Source organism: Phoenix dactylifera, unplaced genomic scaffold (genome assembly GCF_009389715.1).
Source record: "Phoenix dactylifera cultivar Barhee BC4 unplaced genomic scaffold, palm_55x_up_171113_PBpolish2nd_filt_p 000905F, whole genome shotgun sequence".
Taxonomy (NCBI): Eukaryota; Viridiplantae; Streptophyta; class Magnoliopsida; order Arecales; family Arecaceae; genus Phoenix; species Phoenix dactylifera.
In genome coordinates, this window is record NW_024068267.1 from 1 (window position 1) to 10,938 (window position 10,938).

Genomic DNA, 10,938 nt, shown 5'->3' on the forward strand with positions numbered 1-10,938 from the left:
AAGACTAGGCCTGTCTTTTCTTGTTGTACTTTTAGTAGGAATAAATTATTGTCATTTTCTGCCCTTCTTTTTGGAGGACTATCATGCTCTGAAGTCTGAACGAAGAGCACATACTTAAGTGTAAACAAAAGAACCTTTTCTTTGTTTCCATTCCCTGAACCAAGAGAAACATATTTAAGTTAAGCAAAAGAATCTTTTCTTTGTTTTCAAAACCATGAGATGAATATTCTGGAATTGTAATTTTTTTAGTAAGAACAGATATTTCAGATTCCTTGTTATTGGACATCAAATTTGTAGCATATGCTTTCAGTTTTTATAAAGTTCAGTACATAAATTTTAAATGGGTAAAAAAAAGTTTTTTGATATTGCAATTTTTGGTGCACAAAGTTTCTTTGCAACCGTGGTTTAATTATTGCTCCTGCATAAACTGTTCAAGCATGTGCATCACACTATCAAAAAGTACAAGTAAAGTACAAGTATTATCATGTTTTCACACTCTTTCTAAGTAAGATTTATAGCAACCATACCGAAATCAAATCAAGTTTCAAGCCAATCGAACCAAAAATCAGTCTCACATCCACTTTCACAATTCTAGTAGATCTAGTTTTTAATTTTTTAAAGATATATTTGAAATTTTTTATAGAATTCGACCGAAAATTCTGTAGAATTCATGAATTATATCATCCATTTATCGAATATCAATCAGATGCCATCTAATTTAAATCCTCAGAAAAATGCAAACTAGATGGACCAATAAACTCGATTCCTATAGGATCTATTGTCTGACCTTAGGACTCGTTTGGTTCGCGAGAAGATTTTTCTTTACTGGAATATTTTTTTGGGAGGATGATTCCTAGAAGTATGTTTTTTTTGGAAAATGGTTTTGACATGTTTGGTTGATCATGGAAAAGTGGCACATTTCAGAGTGGCTTATATTTGGTTGAGCATCTACTTTTCTGAAAAAGTTGCATGAAATACCTATTATACCCTTAATAAAGAAAAAAATCTTATTTATGAATTTTGATGACTTAAGGGTACTTTTGGAAAAAAAAGAAGACCCTCATTTCCAACCGGTAGGAAAATAGCTTTCTCTTGGCCTCCATGGGTTTTTCTTTTTCATGAAACATGAAAATCTTATTTTCATGGGAATGCTACTTTTCTACCTCTGTTCTTTAAAAACTCCAACCAAACAAGAGGTATTTCTTTATTTTTTTGTTGACCATATTTTTTTTTCTTTTTCTGTAAACCAAATGAGCCCTTAGTGTTTTACGGATCCATTCTCTTGTGGGGACCTGTAGGTCCACGGATATGTCTGGATTGTGTGCGAGTTTGGGTCCGAGCCTATCGAACTTATTTACCCGATTCATACAAGGCCGACTTTTCTAGCCAGCCTCATCGTACTAGTTTCTTTCTCAACCCCTCCTCACCACCCCTTTCCCTGAAGAATAACAATACACCTCGGCCATTCTTTAGGTTTACGTTGCGCGACGGTGTATGTTGGTGAGATTGGGGAAGACCGACTTCTCTTTCGTGGTACGCCGTCTCTCTCTCGTGTTTCAAAGGGAACGGATGAAATATTTTTAAAATTCTAAAATTTAGGGGATGGAATTGGCTATTGTGAACCATAGGCATTGTTTTCTTTTCCTAGGGAATCAGTGAGATGCGTTTTTAACTTTTTATCACTATAGAGTGTTTTCTTGCCGTCAATAAATTCCTCAGCTCAAGAGTTCTCTCTTTTTTTTTCTTTTCTTTTTTCCTTCCTCAATTGTAAAGGATTGTTGTTTCTTGCACTAGACTGCCTTGATTATAATGGCTTACTAGGGGTGGCCATGGTGTTCATTGTGGTCGGTGTGGTTTAGGGTGAGGTTGTCCTGCAGGTTATTGGACCTTTAAGTGCACCTGTTAATCTGAGAAGGTGTTTGTTAGAATCTTCCCGTGGTCGATGGGGTTGCTGATCCATACTTTACATGCTTGTAGAATGAAGTTTGCAGCTATAGTTTTCTTAAAATTTCATAATAGCAGGCTTTTGTTTGAAAATTGCACGTATGATCTAGGTTAACGAGCATGAAATTGCAAAATATATGTATTTTATGATTCTTTTTAATCTTTCTTTATTTTTTCTTGTCCAGTTGGCATTTAGAATATTATCCTTGGGGAGAAATTGGTCCTATGGCTGCTTCGTCTCATGCCTCTAGTAACAGTAAGGCTGTTGATTCTATTACTGCTGCAATCACAAATGGTAGTGCAACGCCTCAACGATCAATAAGCCTTGACCCACCGAAGCAGAACCTCCGTGGGCTTAACAAGCCAAAGTGCATTAAATGCGGCAATGTTGCTCGTTCAAGGTATCTATGCCTGGTTTACTTGGTTATTTGCATTGGAAATCTAATATCAGTGCTAATATCAGTAGTTATGTATGTTTTTTTATTATGTTGTGTTGAGATTTAAAGCATGCATGATAGAAAGATGTTGCTAACAAGAATGTATAATGATTTATTAAATAATTGAACAGTAACAGGGACTTCATGTCACTTCTAGGCCTTCTCATCGATGACTCTTCTTTCAGAAAATTGTTATTAAGACATTTCATTTCCTCCATCACCATAGTAGCGCAATAATGTTTGCGTCACCCAAATGATAAATATTATTTTCAACAGTTAAAGGCCATAAGCGTCTGCAAGATTTTTATTAAATAGGCCACTGAATGCTTGATGTATATAGGTATCACTCATTCATCGCATTTACATATTATGCATGCTCCAAGTGGTAAAAATATTTTTCAGTGCCATGTAGCTTCCTTCAAACACACAAGAATTGTTTCTACATGAAGATAATTCCCTTGATTGTGGTATACTCACATAAATATGCAAAATAGAAGGTTTAAACCTGACACTAGAAGTGGTTTGACAATTTAAGTGAGTTAGATTAACTAAGGGCACCACAAGTGGCACCAATGACTTACCATAGAGAACAAAGAGTGTTTTGCAACCTAAGCAATGGCACTCTTGTGACAATATATTGGTTATCCACAACTTCATTACCCTAAAATATAGGTTGGGCCCTTTAATTTAATAAATCTACATAACAGTTCAACCGCATTTAGCTTTCCTTGATTCTAAGTTTTAAAACACTCTTTTCTTTGTTATTGTTTAGAGGGTGAGCTTTGGCACAAAAGTAAGGTTGCTTCATTCTGATTTGGGATGTCGCAGGTTTGAAATATGGAAACAGTCTCTGCACATATGGGGGTAAAACTACGTACATCTAACTCCAAAAAATGTTGAACCCGGGCCCCGTTTACCGGTCGGTTTAGCCTGTACCGGACCAGTCCAGTCCCTACCTGACCGGGATTGGTTTGGCCATAGAAAACGGTTCCGGCTGGTACAAAAACGAACCGGTCCAGTTCCGTCCAGTTTGGCCAGGACTCGGTACGAACCGGCATCGAATTTGGTTCGATCTGCCACAGCCAATGCGTGCGCTGCGCTCTTTAATGCCATGGCCAATGCGCGCGCTGCGCGCTTTAAATGCCACAACCAATGCTCGTGCTGTGACCTCTCCTTTTTGGCTGGTTCGACACCGATCCGAACCGGTTATTGAACGGTCCGGTGGCCGACCGGTACGCCTACTTGGTACCGGTTCGGTGATTCTTGTCCTAACCCTTTACCGACCCTGTAGTGGTGGAGCCTCGTGCATTGGAATCAACTTTTTTTTTTTTCTTTATTGTTGCTAAGCAGGTGGGAGCAAGGGGGCAATGACTCCCATAGAATTGCAAGAGGCCTTGTGTCCCCTCTGGTTTTATATTTTGATGCCCCTCACCTCCCTCCCTCGTGGAGCAGGGCTTGCAGCCCAATATATGCTTCTGCTTCCCTTTCTTAGCTGGGGAAATAACCCAAAGATAGCAGCCCTCATTATGATATTGTGCACTGCAGATGCATAACAATGGTCTGTTTATTCCCCATCATCTCTTATTCTTATACACAATTTTGTCCCACTACCCAGCAGTTCCACTAGCCCATTTTGTTTGTATTCTGTAACTTGAAGGGCTAAAAGCTGTAGGACTCTTAAGGCTTAACTTCTATTAGAGTCTTCTTATGCAGTTTGATCTGTGCCGCCCCTCCCTTTTCTTAGCTAGGGAAAATTACAAGATAATAGCCTTCTTATATTCTTTCTCCTCACATTTTCAGGTTGCATAACAATGATCAATTTACTCCCCATTCTCTCAAATTTTTATACATGATTTTATCCCACCATTTGTTCTGCTAGCCTTTTTGTTTGTATGTTGTCACTCAAGGAGCTTACAACCGCAGTAGGCCTTAACTTCCCTTGGAATCTTGATGCCTTGAGACTATTCAAGTTTTTAACTACTTGATTCAAGGCAAAGAAAGCAAATTATTTCTTCTCTCTTTGGTTCAAATTTGAACTTCACACTTGGGACGTTGGAGATTTCTTTCCAAAAGCTTTTTGTGGTGGTCTGGCTACTACAATAGCTTGACCCCTCCTCTCAAGCATTATTTACCTATATTAACTTATCGACTTGAGGATCATGAGGAAGAAAGGTAGTGGTCTTGCCATTGGATTCCATCTCTTTTTCCTCTGTGGTTGTTGCCTAAAATTAGATATCAGTACCTTAATGAATTTTAGCATTTAGTTTTCATCAAGATGCTTAAAATCTATTATGATCCATGATCCATGACAGAAAAACTAATGACTGGTGATATTTTGAAGGTATACTTTAGGCGAAGTATGTTTTGGTTTGACAACTTCCATTGCTATGAAACACCATATCTTGAACATCTTGATGAGAAATCCCCTCCCCCCACCACCCTCCCCAACACACTCTCCCCTGTGACACCCCCCCTCCTCAACAACAAAAAATAAAATAAAATAAATACCAGATGAAAATCCAAGCTACCCAAGCTACCCCTATTTGTTGGTGGAGCAAGTCAAAGGTTTAAAAAATAATCTGGATGTGGTTGATTGGATAATGAAAACCTTTGAATCAGAGCAGCCCCAGCCATTCTTGGTGGGACAACATGCTTATTCTTCATGTATTTTGTGAGAATACAAATTTTTTAAAAAGACATAGAAGGCATGGATCCATCTATCATTTTAGTTTATTTCTTGTTATAAAAAAAGAATAAAACAATTAGTAGAGAAGTTCATAAACATGGATTTCTGGCTTTAGTTGAGCGTTTACAGTAGCCCCTGCTTCACTTTTGGTGTCTAAGTGGTCCCGTCTCCTCGTTACAAAAAGGGGTTGTCCATGAATTCAGAATCATACAATAGGGCCTGGGCACATGGCATAATGTAGCATGCTCATCTTGATGACATGAGCTGCAAAAATTCTAATATACATATAAATAATGATGAATACATAATTCTAAGCTCACTTAACAGTGAATTATCACCTTTATGAACGCAAGTAAAAATAAAGAAGAATTAGAATTTAGTTTTGTACATAAATTAAAATAATTCCTAACAAGAAGAAGAACGCAGGATGCTATCCTATCCACTGTTTCTAATGGAGAGAAACATGGCTGCAGCTGCAGCGGAGACTTACTACTGAAAGACCTCATCACAAATACCCCCTTGTCAATCGATGGCTGGATGTTAATCTAAGATGAGCACATCTTTGGGGATCTGTGGAGGCGTGCCTTCACATATGTCTGCGCTTCAGAAAAGGCGCATGCCTTTAGTGCCTTTCCAACCCCCCAATTAAAGGCTTGGAAGAAGCGAGGTTCCTTCCCTTTAACAACATCAGCAGGTATGAATCAATGGCTGGATGTTAATCTAGATGCTTACATCTTCTAGGATTTGTCAAGGTGCATGTTAGCGTGCGTCTGTGCTTCAGAAAAGATGCATGCCTTTAGTGCCTTTCCAATGCCCAATTAAGGGGGCCTTGCCTCAGAAGAAACGAGGTGCTAGGGATGGGCTTGCCCTGAGCCTTGCTCCTAGGTGCACCTTTTAAAACGCTGAAACAACATGTTTAAGTTTACCACATTTCCTTCTCTACTTAAATTTCCTCTCGTCTCTTTCACTGCATTTGCATGCCCAACCTTAGATCCCCTCTTTGTAGCTTTATTTTGTTTACATATCTTGAAGTATATGACTGACAAGTGAAGTTCTGATTCAGTTTGGAGGTTGTCTAGGGGTCCATATAAAATAAATGGTTTGGGTGTGGGTATATTCTTTCGAAGCTTGACTGGGTATTGATTGATTGGAGGTTGTTTTGGCCTGACCTGAATTTGGCTAGACCTGATCCTGACTAGACTTGGCTCGTTGATTATATTTGGAAAGAAGAAAAGAAATACATAAAAAAAGCACCTTTTCCTCCTCTTGCAGAGCAAAGGAAGAATATTGAGTCTTTTTATTTTTAATAATAGACCTGGATAAAACTAGAAAAGAGAAGATTATAGTTGATATGATGCCAACTCCATATAAAACCGATTATTAAAAAGCGAAGAATAAGCACCAATATCCTCCTTTTTAGTAAATAAATTTTTGCACTCCTGTGGTTTATAAAGTCTTAAGCATATGATTGTAGTGATCTGACTAAATCAGCTCTTCAATGCGACTAATATATTTAGTATTCCCTCCTATGGTTCAGCTGTTGCTTGGTTTCTTCTAGTTTACATGTCCTTCAACTATCACAGCCTTCATATTTTTCAGTATTGATGATAACAAACAACTGCAGGGTAATTGTTTAAATTGACCAACTCATCTTTTATTCTCATGTTTAAAGCATTCTACTTAAATTTGCAACTAAGTCTTTTAGCACTAAACCAAGTATCTGGCTGGACTTCTAATTTTAAGTCAATACGAGTAACCCTTCTGATTATATCTCTTTCTCAACTTTCCTCATTAAGCTGCTGCTGTCTTTCCAAATGAACCTGCTCTAACACCAAGGAAGATGTTCAGTCCAACATAGCCATAGCCATCCATGTGAACGATGAATAATTGATGTGATAGACATTTAGATGGCTGAGGAAAAATTGAGTGCTTTCTTCACAGAATAGCATAATCTGCATATGATGTACATGTTGATGGCTGTGATGGAGACATGGACTTATACTAGAATAAAGCACATGGCTGAGATTAAATTAACAGTATCATTGTTTTCCACTTGAAGCTACATCAATGGTCATATTAACTTTGAAAAGAAATAAATATCGATGAACGAGAGATCTGGAAAGAGGTGGAGCATGGTGTTGAAAGAAAGGTTCTGTGCTCAGAGAGAGGTTTCAGAAGGGTTTAATTGGCATTTGGGTAGAATATTAAAATCCCAGTATGTTTTCTTGGGTTTGGCAACCTGATTTAGTGGGATCTTAAATGCGGTTATAGTTTGAATTAGGGGGAAAATGGTGTAGTCATTTAAGGTAGGGTTGTTCCGCTAGACATTATCATGGATATTAATGTCCCTAATTTCATGGCGTGCCTTGTGAAGTATGTGGATGAATCCTAAATGGCATATCCAAAACTAATGAGATTTTGATACACCTTGAATACAACAAAGATGCGTTCTTGATACAGCAAAGCTACATTCTAGATACGTCCTGGACGCATAACTAGTACTTTTTGGGGGCTGTTGACTCATGGATTGAGTCAGGGTGGCAAGCAACATCCAGATCAATAATTGTCCAGGGCAATACATTGACCTATCTAACTGAAACATGCATACGGAGCACTGATCGGTAGATTTTTTCATAAATTAAGCAAAAATTAATATTTACCATAAGTTATATATCTATTTGTAAAATATGTATGCGTGTTTAAGTTTGTCTATCTATCTATCTACAAAATATATGTGTACGTAAATCTATGTATTTAGAGACGTAGACACAGGCACATGCACATATATTTGTGTATCCCTGCCATATGTGTATTCTTATTGTTTCAAGATTTGTTGAATTGATGTGTATCTTTCTATTCCTGTTCAACCTCTTTTCTCATTAAAATATTGTCGAAATTTGATCAGGAAACTTTTCTATTTTTATTCATGCGTGTGTTTATGTATATCCCTCCCATATGTGTATTCTTGTTCATTCAGGATTTGTTGAATTGGTGTGTACGTTTCTATTCCTGGTCAGCCTTTTTTCTCATTAAGACATTGTTGGAATTTGGTTAGGAAACTTTTCTATTTCTATTCCTTCTATCATCATGTGTGTGCATTCATGCATGCACACATGTTCTTGCATCATATGTGATTTGTTTTTTGTTTTTGTTTTTTTTTTGATTTTTGGACGTACTTATTGTTATTTTGCAGGTGCCCCTTTCAGTGCTGCAAGAGTTGCTGTTCCAAAGCTCAAAATCCTTGTCATATTCATGGTATGTGTACTGATGTGCACAGGTCAATGACCAACTCTAATACTCACCAAAGTTGATTTGGTTTAGATCTTTCTTTTGTAGTCAAAGATTAGCATGTTGGTCTGTGCTGCTTAATAGATGTGCTGGTCCATGCTGTACGGCACCATGTCTCCACAAGACTGGCATGCAGCATGGTTGTGAACCCAGCCCCTTTGGAGACTAGTACTACCCCTATTAGCCAGTGTGTGTAAGCACTAGCACAGTACAGAACATACTTGGCTGGAGCCAGGCCAGCACAGCACCAGCACATTGCATGTAATACCTTGTTTATTATGCTATTGGCAATGTAAAATGATGATTATGTAGTCTATTAATAATGTTTGTGAGATCTTGAATGGTTACAATCAAATTAATTTAAATCCTTTTATTACCTGTTATTTATATAATCGAATAATCACTGCTATGATGTTTCACCTGTGTTCTTCTTTTTGTTAATGGCCACTTATCTTGGTTTTTTTCCCTTGTGGTCAATGTTACAGTTTTGAAACAAAATGGTACTCTACCCGACAAGCCACCGCCATCTAGCTCACCTTCATTGGAACAATCATCAACTGATGCACCTTCGACTGGGTAAGTCTAGGAAAAGTAAGAATGCCGTATTTTTTCGCACAGCTCCTTGTTGCTTGCAGATTTTTTCCTCCTTTTCTAATCATCTGTGTATCTTGTGACAGATCGTCGTGGAGACTGAATTCACTCAGACAACTTTCCACTGCTTTTGCCAATTCTCTACGATCTAAGAAACCTTTGACCCGGAAGGTACAGTCATCATATGCAGTATTTTCTAGTTTGCTAGAAGTTTTGCCTGTTGTATCTTTATAGAACGCTTCCAGGTTTTGGTGATTAATGCCAGGATGCTATTAATATAAACAAGTGGAGGTTCATGAAGTTGAAGGAGCACATTGAAGGAAACATTGAAGCTGAAAATGAAGCATTTGATAAGTACATACAGAATGTCGGTCTACTGGAGGAAACATTCTCTGTTGTCGAGATGCTCAAACTAGAGGACCAGCAAATACTAGAAGATGTATCATCGGATGACAAAATTCATAAGTTGGTATCTGAGATAAAAGTGAAGCTAAAATCAAATACTGAAAGGGCAGACAACTTAAGAGAGAGGATTCGGAGCCTGATTAATCAGAAGTTAAGGAAGTTGCAGGAAAGGGAGCTTTTTAATGATGAGGGCTTACCCTATGACGAAGAACAAGATGCCAACAGAGAGTTCAAAAGACTAAAGAAAGTTATAAAATGGCGTGCTGAGAGATATGCAGCAGTGAACGATCTTATGGATAAGTTGAATAGAGCGCGAAGTGAAGATGATCTGAAATCTTGCTTGGAGTCGAAGCATCAACTGTTCAACCACTCCGATGTTAATTTTATAGACAAATCTAAGGATCCAAATTCTGAGGATAAAATGGTGCACAAAGAAGAATCAGACAGTTTGCCTGCTGTCTCTTCCTATTCTTTGCCTATGGTTTGTTCAACTGTTCATATTGATCCGGCCGCTCTCTCTAATATCGATGCTGAATTTTCATCTCTTGGTCAAATAGCTCAATTGTGACTCAGAGCATTTACAAAACCATGAGCTTGGACACCATTCATACCGCAACTTTCCATGAATATGTGCCTGAGGAACTCGTAGCAATGTTGCAGATAACCCTGAAAATGTAGACTGGCAGGTGATGGCCTTGTCCAAGTTTTTCCTGGTGGAAGAAGTTTGCTGCTATGGAATGAAGCAGCATATCGTTTTCCTTTGGTTTCCAACTTTACAGTCATGTATCACAGCATGTGAAACATCCCACTTAATATGTTAAATAATTGTCTGTTGCAGCTCCTCCTGCAACATTTCAACCGAGGATCGTCCAACACGGTAACATCTTATGATTATGGTTTTTTAAGTGTTTTCGGTCTCGAAAACATTTATAGATATGGTTTTTATGTCCACCTTATTTCTAATTGGTCTCATTGTTTCTGCGAAAGCTTGAATAGATTTCCTAGCTATTCGAGAGTCAAGCCAAGTTCTACTTTCCCATCAAGCTCCAGGGGCGTGTAGGCCGAGGTGGCCCAATACTTCATTCAAGTCGTACGGGCTGAATCCTACGGGGCTGAGTCCTTACACTGTTGTTGCCACAACAGTGCAGAGCAACTATATTCACCTAGTTGTGGCATTTTGGCCATGCATAAGGTACATCATCTGTCTGTCCGACCATTGTTGGGGCAACAAAGTTACAAAGGAGATATTAGCCATTTTCAGAAGAAATTGCGGCCAACCTGTATTGATGAGATAAAATGGGCCGTTGGCGTCGGAGTTTAATTGGAGCTCATCCTTTAGGCACAACTGCAATAGTGCAATGCCAACAAGAAGGAAATAAACAATTAGCTTGGTGTTCGGTAATTGCATTTTAGGTGGGATGAATCTTAATACGTCAATGAAAATCCTGTAATTTGAGTGGCCAAGGGAAAGGAACCTTGTTGCAGACTCTCCAAGTTCTAAAATTTAAAGGGTTGCAACTCGGGTGGTTCACAAGCCATATTTGGAGAGCTTTTTCAAGTCAAGGGGAGCAACTTCGTCGAGCTTAC

The 10,938-nt window shown here is 38.4% G+C and overlaps 1 protein-coding gene across 1 annotated transcript; it reads left to right on the top strand.

Annotated features, from left to right (window-relative positions):
* Positions 1-2,104: 2,104 nt before the first annotated feature.
* LOC120107569 lies at positions 2,105-10,302 on the top strand. Its single transcript, XM_039120899.1, has 5 exons — positions 2,105-2,345; positions 8,261-8,322; positions 8,841-8,931; positions 9,033-9,117; positions 9,212-10,302. Exons 1-5 carry the CDS (start codon positions 2,170-2,172, stop codon positions 9,917-9,919), a joined length of 1,122 nt encoding a protein of 373 aa, XP_038976827.1. The 5' UTR covers positions 2,105-2,169; the 3' UTR covers positions 9,920-10,302.
* Positions 10,303-10,938: the final 636 nt, after the last annotated feature.

Bases quoted from the DNA above. Each gene is read 5' to 3' on its own strand.
- LOC120107569 (XM_039120899.1), top strand. From the start codon at position 2,170: ATGGCTGCTTCGTCTCATGCCTCTAGTAACAGTAAGGCTGTTGATTCT. The intron at 8,323-8,840 runs GTATGTGTACTG...TCAATGTTACAG, and splicing joins AAATCCTTGTCATATTCATG to TTTTGAAACAAAATGGTACT. The intron at 8,932-9,032 runs GTAAGTCTAGGA...ATCTTGTGACAG, and splicing joins ACTGATGCACCTTCGACTGG to ATCGTCGTGGAGACTGAATT.